The 19,951-nt window shown below is 41.4% G+C and overlaps 1 protein-coding gene across 9 annotated transcripts in view; it reads right to left on the bottom strand.

Moving 5' to 3' along the window:
* Positions 1 to 89: 89 nt before the first annotated feature.
* The window catches only part of baz2ba (bromodomain adjacent to zinc finger domain, 2Ba), a 77,158-nt gene continuing 57,296 nt past the window's right edge, over positions 90 to 19,951 (bottom strand). For 4 of the 9 annotated variants that reach the window (XM_088370676.1, XM_088370677.1, XM_088370679.1 and 1 more), the window contains 25 exons: positions 19,456 to 19,678; positions 18,494 to 18,586; positions 17,422 to 17,483; positions 16,148 to 16,213; positions 15,456 to 15,521; positions 14,662 to 14,706; positions 14,320 to 14,346; positions 11,025 to 11,090; positions 10,177 to 10,317; positions 9,350 to 9,604; positions 9,009 to 9,232; positions 8,680 to 8,754; positions 8,371 to 8,602; positions 8,228 to 8,290; positions 7,904 to 8,048; positions 6,930 to 7,720; positions 6,159 to 6,414; positions 5,825 to 5,980; positions 5,310 to 5,470; positions 4,490 to 4,824; positions 3,301 to 3,436; positions 2,998 to 3,144; positions 2,410 to 2,711; positions 1,976 to 2,119; positions 90 to 1,512 (listed from right to left, as the gene is read on the bottom strand). In XM_088370676.1, the coding sequence (XP_088226802.1) occupies positions 1,356 to 1,512; positions 1,976 to 2,119; positions 2,410 to 2,711; positions 2,998 to 3,144; positions 3,301 to 3,436; positions 4,490 to 4,824; positions 5,310 to 5,470; positions 5,825 to 5,980; positions 6,159 to 6,414; positions 6,930 to 7,720; positions 7,904 to 8,048; positions 8,228 to 8,290; positions 8,371 to 8,602; positions 8,680 to 8,754; positions 9,009 to 9,232; positions 9,350 to 9,604; positions 10,177 to 10,317; positions 11,025 to 11,090; positions 14,320 to 14,346; positions 14,662 to 14,706; positions 15,456 to 15,521; positions 16,148 to 16,213; positions 17,422 to 17,483; positions 18,494 to 18,586; positions 19,456 to 19,678 (4,368 nt within the window). In that variant the 3' untranslated portion in view covers positions 90 to 1,355. Of the gene's footprint in view, positions 1,513 to 1,975; positions 2,120 to 2,409; positions 2,712 to 2,997; positions 3,145 to 3,300; positions 3,437 to 3,688; positions 3,789 to 4,489; positions 4,825 to 5,309; positions 5,471 to 5,824; positions 5,981 to 6,158; positions 6,415 to 6,929; positions 7,721 to 7,903; positions 8,049 to 8,227; positions 8,291 to 8,370; positions 8,603 to 8,679; positions 8,755 to 9,008; positions 9,233 to 9,349; positions 9,605 to 10,176; positions 10,318 to 11,024; positions 11,091 to 14,319; positions 14,347 to 14,661; positions 14,707 to 15,455; positions 15,522 to 16,147; positions 16,214 to 17,421; positions 17,484 to 18,493; positions 18,587 to 19,455; positions 19,679 to 19,951 lie in introns of those variants that run through there. The other 5 variants (XM_088370684.1, XM_088370680.1, XM_088370683.1 and 2 more) reach the window with 4 other exon arrangements.

Below are 19,951 nucleotides of genomic sequence, written 5' to 3' on the forward strand. Positions count from 1 at the left end.
ACAATGCACTATTCTTTGCATTCAAACAGTAAGTGCCAGGAAAGCCGTATGTGTAGGAAAGCATTACTCAAAGAAAACCAGTCCAAGCATTTTACGTTGAAAAACATCCTTTTAATAGGTCCGTGCCACACACTAGTGAAAAATAAAGCTCCTACAAAAGAATGATACTTTTATTCCACATTATCTTAAATAAAGTAACTTCAAGTACTTTTTGACTTGGTACAAAAAAATCTAGCTGCCTCCATCAGGCCACAACACACAGCAAGGTTCAACACAGTGGTTACAAATGGCCTTTAGGTCCTCTGGCAGATGGTGAGGAAATGCGTCACGGATGCATCGATCAATGCTTGTTCCTTTTTTCTTTTCAACGGGTGAGGAATGATGTCTGTGTCATTGTCCAACTTTGGAGGCCTTGTTGGATTAAAATCATATTTAAAAAACAAAGACATGTCATAAAAACAAACAAAAAACAAAAAACCAATAACATCCCCTACATGCCCCTGTTGGAAGGGTAGGCACTACCAAGATTAAGGATACCACAGTGTTTGCAGAGGATATGTATATACTGTACAAACAATATTTATCATGTTTTCATCACGTTCACTAAAATAGAATGCTACAATCATTCTAAGGCATAAACAATATCTTAATATTCTTAAACCATTTGTACACATTGTTTCAAACAAGACAAAATATTGACATTAATAAACAGTATATACACACGAATCACCAATTGAACTGTCCCTCTGCTGTTCCTGTGAATAATTGAAAAATTGAAGACAGTCCTCTGACGCCCAAAGCACTGAACAGTGTAAACAGCTTTTTTTTCTTGGCATTGTTTGATATTTGGGTGATGAAAGAAAAAAAAAAAAAAAAAATTAGAACACAGACACATTCCTTTTTCGATTCAAAGCAGTTACACAGAGTCTTCCTTTTCATAGAAAATGAAGTGGACCTTGATTTCATAAATAATTATTACAAAATTAAATACATTCACTATAATACGATTAAATAACAAAACCAAAATATATTTACAGGTAGTGGAAAGTATTCTAGCGCAGACACATCAGTGAGGATTCTTTCAGTGCAGTGTTCTGACACAGGGAGTGGTATTGCACTACGGTACCCCATTTCTCTGGGAGTCTTTGGGGTTTTGGATCCCTGTTGTAATAAATCCAGCGCAGTTTGTGTAACAACTCGGATTTCAAGATGGCATCCGTCTCTCCTGCTGGCAAAGCCGCATTCTACCCCCAAGAATGAAATGAAAACCTGGTGCCCCGATATGAAAAGTAGAATGGGTTTGTTTAATGAGGATGAGGACAATGTTGTTGTTGTTGTTGTTGTTAACTTTGAATTTAGTTTGTTTGTTTCAGAAGCTCAGTCCAGCGCTTCTCAAAGAACTTCCTCATATTATGACCAGCTCGACCGATGTCGGAATTGTCCTCGTTAAACTTTTCGCAGTTGTCAAACACCAAATTGACGTCAATGATGAAAGTCTCCAAGTTTTGATACCTGTGATCAGACAAGCACAAAACAGTGTGAGGCAAGGGCAAGATGAGTTGATTGCTGAATAGCTTGACGCTAAGATGTCCTGAATGAGTTGACATTTTTCAAAACACCTAATTCAAATGGTCAGATAATCAGCAATAACAATTCTGATCTTTTGAATCAAGTGTGTTGCAACAGGAAGACATAGCAAAGATGCAAGACACCGGCGCTCGAGGAACGGAGTTGCCCACCAATACTCTCTACAGGCTCAAAATGTCCTAAATTTTGTGAATATTTTTTAGTTTGTATGGCTTAAATCAGTTGGCAAATGTCAAGGAAATGGAAGGACAAAAGAGTGGGAACACAAACAAAGAATTGAGGTGCGAAATAACATGTAAGAATGCTTGTCTAGTTATTGGGCATTCCTGAACCTGCTGCTGTTGAATAATGCAGGAAGGCAATTGTGCTAAAAGACAGGGAAACTCACTGGCTGCTCACGAGCTTCTCACGTATGGTGGAGAAATCCATGGGCTTTTTGATGACCTTCTTATAGCCAGGAACTGACTTGAGGTTGACAGGCGTCAGGAAAGGCCAGGCGTCTTGATGTCGCTCCAGCTCAGCAAGGAGAACCCTGGTCAAGTCAATACACACTTTATTACAAAGATGAATACATAAAATGTCATTTTCAAGGTTATTTCCAAGATGTGTATGGTGCAAAAAGACTGGAATTAGAAGGGTTCAAAAATATAATTGAACGGATATTTTATACTCATAACACAAACCAATCTTGGTCAAAAACTTTATGGAGTAGCAGAAGCAATCATAAAACCAAGATACTAAGACCATGATTGTTGGCCATGACGAACAAGCTTTAAGTGTAGCAAGAGTGAGTCAAAGTAGCAAGAATGAAGTCCATACTACCTGCATAAACCCAGGTCCCTGTTGTTGTCTCGAGCAGTCTTGGCTCTTTTGACACATACGGGACTCTCCTGATTTGGTCCCGGCAGAGCGGTTGAGCCCTCCTCACTCTTCCTATTGCGACTGTTGTCTTTTGAGCTTTTCTTGGGCATGCTGCCGGCGCTGGCCGGGTCGTCCTCAGACACGTCCCCATTTCCCGCATGCTTCCCATTCTTCTTAGACTCGCCACCTTTCTTATTTGCACCCACGCTGGATGCGACTGGCCTGCATGGAGGTTTCTTGTTTTTGGGAGTTGGACCACTTGCCTGGATAGAGTGGATACAATTTTCTCGAGATTTAGCACGGCATGATATTTCTGCACACTAACTTTGGCAGACTCCTTGGACAACACTATATGTTATTAATGAAGCAAAACTATTCACCAGTTGATACAAGTAGTATTAGTGAGGCAATAAATGTTAACAATTCAAAAGTTCCAATCGATCCAGCTTGAGGTTGGACAAGCTGGCCGATAGTGGCACGAGCAGTCGTTCTACACCAGTGGTGGGCTGAATTGTGAGGAAGAATGCTGTTATGGCGGATGGATGATACCTTAGTTATGCAGGCCGGGCAGTACCAGTCTCCCTCAGGGATGCTGGTGATTTTGGGTTTGTGACAGTAAGTGTGGCAGCCTTTGTCGCAGCCGTCACAGAGAAGCAGGAGGTCCTCGTTGTCTCCCTTCCTGCATATCTGACAGTACTGAACAACAAGTGCATCCGTTAAAAGCAAATACGCTTTTGTGGTCGTTATTGCAGCACATGATCCTTATCTTTTGCTTGCAGGTGATAAGAAGTAACAAAGTACAAATATCGTTTTCAATAAAAAATAAATAAAACAAAGAGTCCTTCTGCTCACCACTTTCATGATGGAGCGCTCCCAAGCGATGGACTTCTGTAGTTGCTGGATACACATGGCTAGCTGGGCGGCACTGCGCACTTCGATCAGGGCCTTCCTCCACACCTTCATACCGTGGGCCACCTCCTCTTCGCCACTGTTAGCGGATAATAAGCAATGGCGACAATGAGAGCCGCCACACACAACAGTCTACAAATACTTGGCACAATGATTAATATACAAGAAGATGGCAACATATCAGTTCAACCAGGCACCAACAAGACAACAGAGCTTCAGCTGGCCAAGCGTTAACAACATTGTGGGGAGTGTGCGACACCACTGGCAAGAGGTTACACTGACTTTGTCACTTCAAGGGACATTCATGCAAAAAGGAGTGAACGGATGAAACCTGCGTAAGTGTATGCGGGAGAGTAGTAGACCAAAGCCAAAGTTACTGATGCACAACACCATGCAGATGACTGTAGAAAACACAGGAAATACCACTCCCCCTCGGGACAAAAATGCACAAAATTAATGAAGAAAATAAAAAGCGACAAGCCACCATCAACAGTCTGCGGTGAAAGGACCCAGACTATGAGGGGTCGTCAGGGACGTCGTTCAGGATTACTTTGTAAACAAATTTGTATGCTCTCAAACATGTGACACTCTTATGCCCACTACCCTAATGCATATTTCAGTATATTATATGAGAGTAGGAGAATTTCCATTGTGGCTGCGTGAGGATTTCAGTAGTGTGTGAGTGCATTTTGGTAGCGTGCATGAAAGTGTTTCAGTACTGTGTAGGAGAAACTTTTAGTATTACAAAAATGTTTTCAGTGTAAAAATTATTTGCAGGTGGGGGGAAAAAAATCAGGGTGTGTGTGTAACAATATCACCGATGTGTGCATGAGTGTTGCAGGAGTGTATATGTGAGTTTTTCAGCATAGTAATAAGTATTTAAAGTTTTTATACGTGAATGAGTGAAAATAAAAAAAATCAATAGTGTGGACTGTGTATCAGCATTACTATATGTATGAGAGGATTTCAGCAGTGTGCACAGGTGCATGCGTGAGAGGCAATATGAACGACGTCCCCAGCTGCCCTCCATTCAATACCCTGAACTTTGGAGTTATACGGGAAAGCACACACAGACAGATGAGAGGGGCTTAATGTGAGAGCGGGGTAGCTTTCGGTTGGAGAGATGACCTACCCTTCCCTGTCAGCACTAGCGGATGGTGCGGGGGCAGGGACAGTGACCGTACCCACATTATCCAGCCTGATCTGAATGGTGGTACCTAAGGGGCTCCTCAGGTACCTTCTCTCGATGTTGCGCTCCAGATTGGCCAGACGGGTCACTGCTATGTCCAGAGGGTTGTCTGGGTGACGCATCACCCCGCCCTTCTCCCCCCGCTCCTCGGGATGATCCTTGCCGTCCTTGTCTCCCCCGTTTGCCGATGAGGATGCGGGGCCCGATTTGGAGAGGGGTTTGTGCTCGTAATACACCAGATCTTCCCTCTCGGACTGGGGGTCAGGATGGGTCCAGCCCTGGGAGAGGAAATTGGGACACTCGCTACTGAGTATTAAAAACACCCAATCATGCCAAAACATGTGTGGGCTATTTGACAGAATTGTCGTATCATAGGTTTAAGAGTTCTGGCTGGTTTTGAAAACTTTCGCTTTTAACTATTACATTTTTCTTTTTAGTCACTATTTCAGCATGTAGCTTTTACCACAAAAAGGATTTCCTATTAGGTCACTCGTGGTTTTTTTGTGTATTATAAATCAAAGTTACTTGCTACATAACTGCTGCTCATCTGTGACACAGTAAAAAATAAAGCCACAAGTCTTAATTAATATTGATATAAATAAGAAGACTACGTAGGGCTTCACCAGTGACCTGTTTTACCAATTGAAGAAGCCAAACGTATCACGTTAAAATGCGAAAACTATTGCGTCTATTGCGTTAAAAGATGTCCTTGAACAGGTTTTTTTTTCTGGCTGAGCAGCAATATGCTTCCGTAGCTACGTACCTTGACCTGCAGGCTGGCAGCAGTGACCTTCCTTTCGAGTTCCTCCACCTGCTGGAGCACGGCTATGTCCATCTCCATAGCCTGCTCCTCCACACACCAGCCTCGTACCGACTCCACGCTGACCTGGCTCTCCTCCAGTTCCCGTAGCTCGATCATGGCCACTAGATGGATATATGCAGACTTCCATCAACAACATGGAATGCCATGATATAAACTTTTTGTTTACTTTTACAGCAATTATATGAATCCAGTAACATGTTCATTAGATGTTAGCGTAAATCTAGCAGCTTTATTTTTTTTATTTAAATATAGTGATGCCTTGAGATGCACCTTTTCATTGACCACGCTTGTTACTCAAAACAATAATTGTCTTTCAAATTCAAACAACAATCGTATCGCAAATGAGTTTCCCGAAACAAAAGCAAAAAAAAAAAGGCATTTCAATAAAAACACTGATGTCACTCTAGTAATATACTTTAAAGGGAGTGTTCAATGTGCTTTTATGCGATGCTTACCATCTCTGTGTTTAATGCAGACTTGAGGGATGATCTCGATATATTTCTGCACCTGCCTCTGGAGGCCTTTCTCTCTGATACCTCGGCTGTGGAGAGCAGCGACCAGCGCCCGCAGCTCCTCGACGTCAGATATACGCCACCAACCGCTCAACATGTCTAAAAGAGATCAACACCATCAGTGTTAGTGAGCGCAGGTTTACCACCAATCTCCTTTTCACTCAACTACATATACTGTACAGAAAAGTTGCTCCTAATCCCGTGTTGGTGTGACACCTGGAAAAGTATTTTCAGTGGTGCTCTCAATAATTTTTTTTCCAGATATAGTCAGACTCACCCTCTGGGATAGGTCGGGGTGTGTGGTGGTCAAGAGATTTTGGAATCTCCAGGGCAGGAGGAGAGGGCATGGAGGAACTTTTCTCAAGACGAGGTAGAGGTGATTCACTCTTGCTGGACACACTCGCTGCCGTGTTGCCCTCCAGAGAATGACCCAACATGGGATTGGGGCTGTTGCACAGAGGCAAGCTGGGACTTATCATGCCACTCGGCCAGCTCCCCAAAGACACTCCAAGTAATGAAACGCCCGGCTTTGGCTGGGAAAAGAACAGAAAGATTGTAGATTAGAGCCACACACAAAGAAAGTCCAGGTAACTCCTCAGTTTCTTTTAATCGGGATTATCACCAACATAAAGTGAACCTATTATGCCAGAATTTTGCAACTCTACTCTGAGGCAGTGCTGCCACCTAGGGGTATGCGCAGCACACAACACTTTTAAAGTTACACCTGCAGTCATCGCCACAGCGAGTCAAGGCAGTTCAGTGCAAACATTTTCTCAATGTTACAATTATATATGCTATGCCTGCAAGTATTTTAAATTACTATGCGTTTAACAGGTGCGTTGCAATAAGTTTAAATGCGTGTAGGATGGGTGGAACTATTTGGAAATTGTTTTCAATATGGTAGTGATAGTGCAGATTTTCACTTACTATGGGGGATATATTTGTAATTAAGTTAAAAACTATACGGAAGTTTGAGATGTAAGATGTGAAGTTCCCATTTATGAGCAAAGCTTCAATTTTGTCAATGAATGATATATAGTGACCTCACCTGCAGTGCTGAGAGAGGGTAGGTGAGGAGGCCGGCCGGGTGGTGCGGGCTGACTGAAGCCGACGCCGCAGAAGGAGTGAGAGGGAGGGCAGGTGACGCTGGAGGAGATCTGGGCTTGCTGGGTGTGGAGGACGCCTGGGGAGTGGCATCGAGAGCCCCGGGAGGGGTCGTCGTGAGGGAAGAAAGGTCGCAGGGGTTGCGAGGGAGCAGGCTGAACCAGTGCCCGCTCCTCTCGGTCAGAACCCGAAGCAGTTGGTCGTTGGATTGGAGGGAGAGTTGCTGGGATGGAGTTGGGGAAGAGGCCGGAGGAGTGTTCCCCGGGCTTTCACGCAGGACCGGAGGGCAACGAGCGGAGAGGGAGGTCGAGATCGGCCCGGGCACATTTGAAGTGTCCTGACTGACAATCACAGCCGTTTTTGCCGCTGCGGGCTCAGAGGTATTGCGAGAGGGGGAGTATGACGTCACGTTATTTGTGGCAATAGGAGAACGCGTACGGTTGTCATTCTCTCCAACGTGAGGGCTCCCCTGGTCTTCCGCCTTTACTGTTTCTCTGGGGGCACCTGGACAAAGTTGAGACACATAAGCTTGTTGTTGGTAGAAGGTGATTGGGGAGTCCTTCCTCTCTTCGTGCTCGTTCCCCTCTTCCTTCTGTTGTTGCAAGCTATGTGCGAGGCCAGAATGCGAGACAGGTTTGTCCTTCTCCAGTTCAATCTCCTGAGGTTCATCTTTGACCTTGACCTCCTCTGCTGCTTTTCTACGCCTCTGTCGCTCCTCCTCTAGTTCCTCTGGAGCTGCATGAAAGAGAAGACAATAACATAAGACTTTGAAGGTTGAAAATATAAAGGATGAATGCATATTTTACACTACTGACAAGCCCTGAATATGTATTTAGAGAAACATAATTCTTGAACTGGTAGTAAAATCTAACAAGACTGCCATCAGACCAGCATTGTCTCTCAATGTACAATAATTACCTTCTCCACTCTCCATAGCTTCAATGAAAACCCCTCCACAATGGGGAAGTACCCAATATCGACGGCGGTACCGATCTTGGCCATACATCATAGAGCGCAGGGAATGGGATATTTCAAACAGCTTTCTTCTCGTCTGGTGATGTTGCTGCAGTAAGACAGAGCATTCATTTGGACATTCACTTTGCTAATTTAAAGTGTACAGCAAGTTCATAATTGAGCAACCAAATATTTCCCGATACAAAATAAGAACTTCATATTTTGCCTTTATACAACCAACATATATTTTCCAATTACCATGAAGAAAATGAATAAAAGTAACAATACCTTAGCTAACTTCTCAATCTGCTTTTCTAGCTCTTCCACACTTGTGGCTTGGTCAACTTCATCCTGACACAACAGAACGCAATTCAGCTATTCTCGAGTTATTCATTCATTTATAGATTGTTTTGTGTTTGTTTGTTTTTTACCTCATCATATGTTTCCACTTTTTTAACCTTCTTAAGGTCTTCTTCATCCTCATCTTCGTCATCGTCAGCAGGATCGTCACTGTCATCATCATCGTCATCATCGTCGTCGGTGTCACCACCGAGTTTCCTCTTGCGTTTGATCGCTGAGGACGGCGTACCGAGAGACTGGTTGTCTTCAACGCCTACGCTGGCTTCCCTCTTCCCAGTGCGTTTGGCATAAATGGTTCTCAATCTGGATTGGAAAATATTGTTTGAGGGTTATATTGTCCATAGTTAAACAACATTCTTCAGTAAAGCCAAACTACTTACTTCTTGAGTTTTCCCTCCATGATAATTTTATCCTTCCTCATGTTTGCCATCTGATCCAGGTTTTTATCAATTTCACTGTAATGAAGGGGTACAATACTGTGAGATCCACTGGCTGCTTTTGTAAACAGACTATACACAAAATCTGTCATTGGTCGAGCTCCATCCTGATAAAGGTGACGTATAACCTGGGGCGGCATGGCTCTGTGCGACCACTGTGTCGTCTCTCCGGCCATTGCAACCATATCGTAATATCCTTGAGCAATTTTAAGCTCGTGTTCAAGTTTCACCAGAATTTATTAACACAAGCAGGTATTAAAAGCATGTGATACCTGATAACGACTTTGCTGCAAGCTAGCTCGTTTGCTAGGAATCCCAGGATGGAGGCCTTCTGGGAAGGTGTGTGGGCCTGGAAAGCCTTGGTCTTCAGACTGAGAGCCAGAGGGGCCAATTCGGTATTGGCACAATGAGCCCCCATGTACATCTGCAGCACCTCAGATACATTATCCCGGTTTATGCCGACGTTCGTCAGATGGTCCCCCAGCATGGTCTTTGTCTAGCACAAAAGTACAGTGTTTCATTTGTAGCTTTCATTCATACTTTGGGTTGTAAAATTGTGGGGAAATGCAAAGAATCCCACATAATACTGAAGGTTGATACTATATTAACTTACCTTTTGTCCAGGGGGCAAACCAGGATCACAGACTGCCAGAGAGAGTAGTTTGACCAGGATATCTTGGACTTGACCCATGCTGTCACCCACATTGAGCAAGCCCTCTTGTAGCATACCCAGTGTTGGGACATCAGCATTCAAATCTAGGCCCAAAACCTTTCCAAATCCTCGCAAGAACTGCATCAGCATCAAACAGTCGGACACTGCACGTCCTGGAAGGATCAGCCCGGGAATTCTGGAGAACTCAGGGAGCGCCTGAAGACGACAATGTGGGTAGAATGTTTTCTTCAAGTTCAAATAAGGTTAATATTAGGTACCGGTAGTACTACCATTAACCACTTGATGGCGTAGAAATAAAAACGATCACTTATTTTGTGTCCTCGAAACCATTCTTTTGTCTTCTAAAAACATTTAGCAAGAAGTTCATTTTCCATGCATACGCTGTATTCCAGAATACCTTCATAATGATTATCTATATCAAAATAATGAATGAGATATTTTTTTACACAAGTCATTTTTGGATAAAAACATCTATAACCAAAGAATGTGACATCCTATCCTACTTAAGACAGCAACAATCATAATATTTTCATGCGGTTTTATTTGTTTATCGTATTGTGAATCCACATTGTGTATTTTGGTTCACTTTAGGAAAATAAATAATTTCAAGTCAAAAGAGTGACATTTAGGGTTTTTGTATGACATAAGTCAAATTTGCCACAGTCGGTGTGTGAGGGCTCATTGAAAGAAATACATCAACAACATGGTACATAAATAATCATAGTACTAAAGCTATTAGTAAACATATTACTAAAGATCTTAACTACCTTCTGATCAGGTAGGCACATGTCTTCATTGGGCTTCTTCAGCTCTCTGGCTATCTCCAATTCCAGCCTGCGTTGCTCCAGCTTCCGCTCTTTGTTGAGACGCTTCTCGTCCCTTTTTTCTTGCCGCAGGCGCTCGCGCTCCTGAGGAGTCCGGAGTTTGCAGAAGCATTAGGAGAAAAGTATTTGTACAGAATTCTAGACGAGCGCACTACATCTGTGTATGTGTGTGTGAAAGCATACAAGTGTTAGATTGCAGCTATGCATTCCAAGGAAAAGTGCTTGAGGGTCAGAATCTTGGGAGGTAAAGAGTGAATGATAATGGGAAAACACGGGAAGGCGAATGAGGAATATCCGTTTTAATGTCGCGCCGTAGGGGTGTCCAAACTACTGGCCGGAGGCCATTTGCAGCCCGCCTTCCTTTTTCAGTGGCCCATGACAAATACTGCGGGGCAGTGTAAAAGCGTGCGTATTATAAAAAAAAAAAACGTTGGGGTCACACATCTGACCACTACTACGACAACTGGACTTGGACTGCTTTTAGTCAGCTCATTGTTTTATGTATTTCTTTCATCACTCATGGCCGTCGTCCACACCGTTTTAATCAATGACAGCATAATAAATGTGGATTTTTGTTTAGCGTATCAAATTAGTAATTGAACAGGATGGCTTTTTTTTGGTTTGTTTTAATTTCCTGAAAAGCAGTGATTTTGAATTCCTCCAGACAGCGACCATTGCAAGGATATAATTTTCCTGGTTGATTGTTTTTAGCCTGGAAAAAGTTTGCACACCCCCGGTGCAGTGCGTGTGCGCACATGTGTAGGTCTTTTAATTTTTCAGCCTATGACTACCTCTGCTTTCTTGCGAGCCTCAACAGCCTTCATCAGCATTACATGCTGCCTCCTCCTTTCTCTCTCCTACAGTGGCAGAAAAGAAAGGCACATTACAGTAAGTAACAGGGACATACTGCAAATAGCCTGATCGAGGCCATACAATTTTAGTGTGTATTAAAACAACAGTAATGTTCTAAATTCATTAGAGGAATCAAACTTGGAACAAACACAAAACGATGCTTCACATGTATACACTGTCACATGTATGGTGGAAGCATTACGTGAAGAGTACAGTAGTACGATGACAACCAAAAAGCAACACATAGATGCGATACGTAATAGATGTGATGACAGGCTCAAAAAAGAGAAGCAGCTGGAATCAGTGACGGTGCATCTAAGCTAAAGCGGACAGAATAGAAGCGACAACATATTGTTTGCCAGAAGATAATATATTGTATTAGTCGTTGGTGACATTTATTTGACGCTTTACTAATAATATTTAGTGGAAGGGACGACAAAAAGGAATGATGAGCTACAAACAGCATTTGCACTTCAGTGGATTTGGCAGCTTTAGTATTAGCACAGTATGAGACTGTTGAGGATGAGACATCTATTTTGTTCACTGGTGGATGATTCATAGTCTCCTGCAAAAGGCCACGAGAATCACCGGTAACTGACTATCATTTTATCTGATCTCTTCAGGTTTTCCCCTCAACGGTATGTGAGTGTCATTCCCACTGTGATCCACCAAAGGACGCAATTACCACTAGTTCAGCCTGCCAAGAACATTCCCAGCACAGTGACTCAAATGGTTGTTAGGAGCATTTTAACACTGTGAAACGTGGGGGTGGAAAAACAGGCTGGGAGGCTGGCAGTCCTTGTGTTGGTTTTCTTTTTAACTAAATTGGAATCTGATAGTCTTTTTCACAAATATAATACAGCGCTTCATTATATTTTTTGTATGGCTTTTTACGATACAGTGGCGTCGTTGACTTGCAACCAAAATGAAAATACTTTCAAGGAGCATGGTTGAAAAGCTCATGCATGGTTAAATGGCTGATCGGAGCTGGTTGGAGAGCCTGACATTCTTGTTAGCACACCAAAATTACAGTGTGAGAGTGATTTTTTTTTACAGTCTCTGTGATGTTTTTTTATTATGTTTTGATATTTAACATTACAGGGCTGCTTTTCTTTATTTAAAACACTTGTTAGGAATTTGTGGGTTTTTTTGGGCCACATTATTAGAAAAGTAGCCTTTCAATTAGTTTCAAAGTGGAAAATTGATTTGTTATATGTGAAAATTGTGTTGAGCTTGGCCATAGAAATAATTAAACTCAAGGCATCACGGTTAGCATTACGCTATCTGATTTTTGATATGGTGGATTGGTTTTTCATTTTGATGTACTAAATATGTTTATTTTTATTTTTTTTAAGGTTCACTTTTACTGTAAACATCATTTTGAGAGTGACAAATAGATTAAAGCAAGTGGGATTACAATTCACTTTGATATAGTACAGCTCACTTTGAGAGGGTACGGTGCAATGTTTCCAGTCATTTGTAAATATATAATAGCATAAATGAGGCAGTTCCTTCAATGATAGCTAGATAATTAGATGCATACCTCAATATATTTTAAAATGGAACGATTCGGTGCAAACTGATACGTTGGCATCTTTTGAATCAAAACTGATTTTCCAGTTCATTTTTTTTTTGTTACACCCCCTCGTGTCTCTTCATCTAGGATTTTCAACAATCGTAAATTGGGTCTGAAACATATACCTGCGATAACGGGTTTATTATGGATCAAAACATGTACAATAAGATCCACTTGAATTGCCCGTCCAATTCTTTAAATACCAATATTACTTTCAGTAAATTGCACCCTTATAGTTTGTATGTGGGTCCAATGGGATTGATTCAACAGCTCTTACAAATCATTTTAAGGCACAGATAGATAGGCAGACCTTTTTAAATTCAGCTGCAGCTATGCATTTGTGAGAAGGGCTATAAGCAGCATAGTCAGGCCCAAAGAAAATGCTCTACAGAACCCATTTGTCCCCACGGTGGAATCGATCACGGCGATCATCTGGCAACATGCAGTTTCAGCCGTCAAATGAGCCGACAGTGACGTGGGAGATCCGACTGAAGCGTCTCAATTGTCCACAATGAAGATAAAATGATTTCAAGTAACGCCTTTCAGAGATGTGTGCATGAACGGTGAATGATAAGAGAGGCTGGGGCAGATTCAAGTCCAGCGCTCGGATGGCAGAACAGATATATGGGCAAACTGACACAAGCTTGATGACTGGGCCAAATTGTCAATCACTCATGACTAGGTTTGCAAAAGGGTAAACATTTTGCAGTCAATTTTCATAGAAATCATAGGAATTAATAGGAATGGCATGCATCTTTTCCAAGAATCTGTGCACGTTCATCCGAAGCATTTTTGCAGAATGTGTAAAAAGGCCAGATTAGAATACAAACATTTATTATGCGTTCCCTGGTCTTCTCAGCAACTCAGGCGCAACATAGATGTGACTCAGACTTTCAAAATGAAAGCAAGCAGTGTAATATCGATTTCACCACACTTTCTCAGGCCACATGGTAGTGTATTTAGTAATCACACTCGATATACACAAAATACCTTGTGCGTGACTGCTAAATAAGCCACCATAAGACCAAAGATAGTGAGACCTTTGGTGAGACCTGGCATGATTTGATTTTAAAGGTCTGAGCGCCAGATAAAGACTGCGAGAAATGCGACAGAATTCACAAAAGAACTCGCAGCAAAACTATAAAAAAAAAAGGTGATTGGGACATTATGGAAGGGACTAGTAATTACGAAACCCGGGGTTCTACCTTAAATCCCATTACCTCAAGTTCCTGTCTGAAAATTCCTGCAATTTTGCAACCCCACTCATGAGCAACACACGCTACTCCAATACAACAATTAAGACGATGTGTGTAATGGATGGAAACTCCTCGAGTGCACTTTTGAGACACAGTGAGTGTGATTTGACTAGGAGTCTTTGCAATGCATTCTGAGTAGAAGAGGGGGCGGGGGGTAGGCGGAGGTAATGGGGGAGGGGGACAGAAGCTGCCTGGCCAATGTGACACGGTCAGTTGTCCCTCAGGACGAGCAGATGAAGGCAGCATACTGACTTTTTTTCTCTTTTGTTTTGCTGGAAAGCCATGCAGAAGAATGTAGTATGACAGCAGCCAGTGCTACACTTAATGCATTGCTATGACAACCATAACACAACCAGTTACACGATGCAGGTGTTAGATGTACAAAAATAAACATACCCATACCATATCTAGTCTATGCCTCTCCAACTCCTGGCAGAGAGAGTTGGCAAAATATTATGAAACAGAAGTAAAATCCAGAACTAGAAAGCATAGTGTTTTCATATTCAAAATTACTCATGACTTTCATTAGAAGCTGATGTTTGATTTTTACACACACACTTTCACACACTTACTTAAAACACAGACGGAAAGAAAGCCAAACACACACACACGCGCATACACACACACACACACACACACACACACACACACACACACACACACACACGCACACGCAGGCACACACAGAGGCAAATTGCTTTTTTTGTTGAGCAGTAACTAGCGGATAAGTTGTAGTGAGCCTACCTGGTGCTTCAGGATCTCCGCCTGCTGTCTTCTCAGCTCCTTTTCCTTGGAGACAAAAGAGAGATGAGGGGGGAAGATCAATGCACTGTGATACTCCTGCCAATCCCTAGATTGTTTTTTAGAAGCCACGCCACGAGCGAGCTTTGGCGTAAGACAAAAAAGCTCAGCAATGAAATTGCCTAAGTAATCTTTTGGATAGAGTACTAACTAATGGGACAACTCGGGCATCCTCGCTGTCCATATTACTAGTAAGACAAAACAGTGCACAAGTTGAGATCTCCCCAATAAAGCTGGGCTCCAGACTGCCACTAAATGTTCACATTTTGCCCCTAAAACATGAGATGAGACAGCACGAGTTAAAGTTTTCATTCACTCGTGCAAGTGTGACCGGTAAATCTATTGATGATTTATACATAATTGAAATGAAATAATTTTGGTTGCTGACACTTCCACACTGTGGATCAAAAGATATTTTAAACTGTTTGCTATTTGCGATGCCTTGATTTAGGAAGTAAGGTGAGTACACAGTCACAGCCAGGAATGCAAATGTAGTACAGAGATGCTAGATATTAATAAATATGAAATGTCACCCAAAAAAGTTACATTATGAATATATTAATAGTAATAACAGGCTTCAATTTCAAACCCTGTACAGCTCGAGCAAGCAACAATGACCAAGAGGATGATCAATGAATAGCTTCTCCTTAATAAACCTTCTCCTAATGTGGAATCATCCTTTAAATGAGGACAATGTTTATAAACTAGTGAAATTCATCCTAGGGCTTTGGTCATACCTTGATTCGTTTTTCAGCTTCCAATATTTTGGCATTGGCCGCTTCTTCCTTCTTTCTCCTCTTGGCCTGCAAATAAAGATTCAAGTCAATAACTGACACATGTCAATCAGTCTCAGAAGAGCTTGGCTTCTGCCATGGCTTCAGCCCAAAGTTTGCAGATCCCTGGAATGTCACATTTGTAAAACACTGCCAATGAATTATGTATCTCTTTAACACGTAATTGTGAAAACGTCAAAGCTTCCTGTTAAGGGGGTCTTGTCAACCGTGTCGACTCAAAATTGATTTAGTCCTAAAACACTTTGAAGCTGCGGCATTATAATTGCGAGCGCCTGGATATGTGCGTCTGTGTATGTGTAAGCATGTCCTTGTGTGTGTGGCACCTTTTTTTTCTCTTTCCACTCGACCCACTTACGCTGAAATGTTACTGTTGTCTGATGTGGAAAAAAATACTTTTCTGTCCAATTTAAATAAGGTCTGAAGAGGAACCAACCGCCATTTTAATATTCAACAGCCGTCAACCAAGACCAATTTAGCATTAGTTCCATATGGAATTATGCCTAGGAAGACGCAATGCCTCCAAAGCAGGCCACTATTCAGTAATGAGCTTTAGGAAGATTAAAAATACTATAGTCGTCGGAGGGCCTGCAACTATCCAGGAATGTTCTGCTTAATCAGGTGGTCAGATTCTATACCTCCAAAATTTGCTGTGCCCTGAGTTCTTTCTCCATCCGAATCTGCTGAATACGTTTGATCTTTTCCTGTGGGTGGAACAAAATAAACATTTGTTGTTACTATGCAGACACAGTATGTTTTGGGTCAATTTGCAATGCAGACACAATAATGTTTTGGGTCAATTTGCCCAATGACATCATCACAATTAGTGGCTACGTATATGAAATAAATTAGGAAAGTCTGTCTGCCATTAACAGATGAATCTATTGCCATTAACAGATGAATCTTTATTGTTTAAGAGAAAAGAGAAAGCGCTTTTGTATTTTACACCACTTATTTTGTTGTTTTACGCTTGCTTACACTGTTACCAATCCCCGCATGCCCTCAGGCCCCTTCAAAGAATCCTCCCAAAAAAGAGGCTTCAAGCTGTTTGCCATTCACCCTTCAAACATAAAAAATAAATAAAACCAGGAGAAATATAAGTTGTAACAACCTCATAGTTTTGCCTTAGATATGTCCCTTTGGCTTGATGCTAACAATGTATATTTATATGTCTGTATTATACTTCCACTAGATGGTCAAGGCACACGTGCCAAAAGGAACAGCAAAATGTCAACGTAAGTAAAATAATGCAGAAAAATACTGTTTAATTATTTACACTCTAAGTGTAATTAATGCATTTTTAAAAAAAAGTCAAATACTATGGATGCCATTTATTGCAACTCTAAAAAAATAAACGGCAATTTTATTATTTCATTTTAATAGGAAAAGCTGATTTGAAGTTTGAATGTTATAAATTATGTGCATGGTTGCAGAATAAATCAAACTCGTGCCTCAGGCACCAATCTTCATGACGGACTTGTTTTGAGATTTTTCCCATGACCCATCAAAACACCAACAGATGTACTATGTTTCTGCGGGAGCCATTACAAATGTAGTGGAAATACTGATAATTGTGGGAACTGTTTCAAGCTCACTTGAACACTGGTACCATTGCCCCATTAAAATAGTTACAGTCAAGACTCCTATTTTATCTTGATTTAACACACAGGAAAATCTCAACTCCATTTTAGTAGACACGGGACATCATCAGAGTACGCAACCCTACGATTTAAATGAGTTAAATTTAACCCCTCCTGTGTAAAAATGGATAAAATTACTTGACATGACAATATCGTTGTTCATTTAGGTAAAAAGACAACAGTATTTAATGCTAGCAGAAAAGAATAGAATCAGAATAGATCTACTGAGCATTTCTGACTGGGTTTCAAACACATGGTGTATATCTACATACCTGCTGCTTGAGAATCTTGATCTGCTCTTTTTGCTTCCGTCTCTCCTCTGCTGCCATAATCGCTGCAAGAATTCAGAGTTTATATGATTAACTACAAAATTGGCCTACACAGCTGGACTCCCAGATGTATCCCAGTGACAGATTTAGTAGCCTTTAATTGCGCCTAAAAGGCTTGGTTGGCATCTTTCATGCTGTCAACTTCCACAGTCGGTGTGAGACAAGAATCTGTGTGTCTGAATGTGAATTATGGGTTGGCAATCAACAAAAGTCACTTGATCAATCAGGGAACGCAGTGGTTAAATTTTTTTTTACATATCGACTTACGATATGACTGGACTTTGTGCATAGTCAAAATGAAACTGAATGTATGTTTTTGCTAACAATAGCTGGTGTAGTTTACTTTGCCAACATGTATTTTGTGGAAATACCAAAAGGTGAGTTTGATGACTAAAATCAATGTATTGATGATGTACAAATCTCATCTGCCAGGGGAAATCACACCCCATTCCCTTTAACTGGTTAACAGTGCAAAGCAACGTTTTTTGAGTACCCGATGTTTCGTTGTTTCGTCAAATTAAGAGCACCGCTAATTACAAATAGTAATTGTCATTTTATCTTTCTGTAATGGTTAATAAACCAGTATGTAAAAGCCGATTAACCAAATGGTATTTTAATGATTAAGAATAACTTTCATTATTCAGTGTTCACATTAAATAGTTTAATCCCGAAAGGTCATTATTTCTAGAGTAAAATGTCTAATCACATTAGTTTGTTTGCAAATCTGAAATCTACTGCAGTATTCTCTCACGAGTAACATGGAGTTGTTCAACTAGTATGCCCGAGTTGACCTACTTGAATGCATATACAATAATGAATAAAAAACAGGAGCGGAAAAGAACATTACTTTTAAGACTTTTATTCTACGAGCACAGCCTTGTCAATCGACTAGGGCATCTTACGAGTGAGGACAAACAGCACACTAGTAGATGGACCTTAACTCAAAACAGCTTTCACAGTATAAAATAATAAACGCAATGACTGACCAGTAGATCGGACAAAAAAAAGTACCTACCTTGTTGTTTTCTAGCTTCTTTGGCAGCACGTGCCAGTGCCTGCTTTTCTAGTTTTCTCATCAGTTTCATCTGGGCTGCCTGTCGGGCTATTTCTGAACACCGAAAAAGAGATAAGTTGTCAGTGAGGAATTCTTAAGCCTGACCTTCCTTTTCTGAAATAATGATAATGAAGGGGTTGTGTTGATTTAAAAGTGGATCAACAACAGTGGTGAGAAGTACAACTGCTTAGTTATTGTACTTAAGTTGACTCTTCTTGTATCTGACCTTTTGAGTATTTATTTTTCCTGGTGATATTTTTTTTATATTACTCCCTGGGTTTTAAAACTTTGTATGCCTAATGTTGTCGAAAAAGGCTGGATACTTTTTATCCAACATCCACAGATGTCGACGACATAAAAAGTAACCATGGTTGAGATACTAAATGATTGAGTGGTTTAGAGCAGTGGTTCTTAACCTGGGTTCGAGCGAACCCTAGGGGTCTCAGGGGTTCGGTAGAGCCTCCACTGCGGAGGTCCAAACACACCTGATTTATCGTGTAAATTTGTGACGACATATCTGAACTGGTCTCGCAAAGGCAACAGCAGAAGTCAGTGTTGTGAGTTCATGCATGCATTGTGTTGGCTTTGTTCTTTTAAAAAGGTGATGTTCATGCACGGCTCACTTTGTGCATCAGTAAAAAACATCTATGTCTTGAATTTGAAAGAAATCATTTTATTTTTCACTAAAGAGGGGTTCGGTGAATGTGCATATGAAACTGGCAGGCTTTGGTACCTTCAACAAGGTTAAGAACCACTGTCGGAGACTTTCATAAGGTGAAAAAAATAAGAGAAACAGCAACATGAAGGAAACAAGGAAATATTAGCAAACAGTCAATTGGTACTACGAGGAGTTTTGCTGCTTCTTTGATGATTATTTTCTCAACATGACCCAACAGATAGATACGAGCGAGGGCTCTACTGACCTTGAGCTTCTAATTTGCGCAAGAGTTTGACCTCACTGGGACTGGGACCTTCCGGGACCAAGGGGTCGCCCACATTTGGGGGTCGGCCTTTCCTCCGCCGGTTAGCTTTGGCACTGTCGCCTGCTAACTGGCGTTCTGAATTGGGGGGACGACCCCGGCGGCCCTCCATTGCCAAAATGTGAGGAATGACTTCCTCTTCATTTAACAGGTTCCACTGTAAACCCTGGAGAGACAGGAAATACATCCAGAGAGAGTTTGGGAGGGGAAAGTGGTGAACAACTTGTTAACATTCAGGAAGAATTTAAATAGGAATCAAAAAATCAGGAATGTTTCATTGGAAATGTATTATTTTAAATATGTAATCAAAGTTCTTGTTGAGTTTTAGGTAGGTATAGAAAGCAAGTAACATGGCAACACAGGCCACCTGTGGAAGTGAGGTCATCTGATTATTAACTAGGCCTCTGCATGATTCCTGTCCCTGCCCCTTGCTCAGCCT

This window comes from Syngnathus floridae, chromosome 3 (genome assembly GCF_059516105.1).
Source record: "Syngnathus floridae isolate MCC-2025c chromosome 3, RoL_Sflo_1.0, whole genome shotgun sequence".
Classification (NCBI taxonomy): Eukaryota; Metazoa; Chordata; class Actinopteri; order Syngnathiformes; family Syngnathidae; genus Syngnathus; species Syngnathus floridae.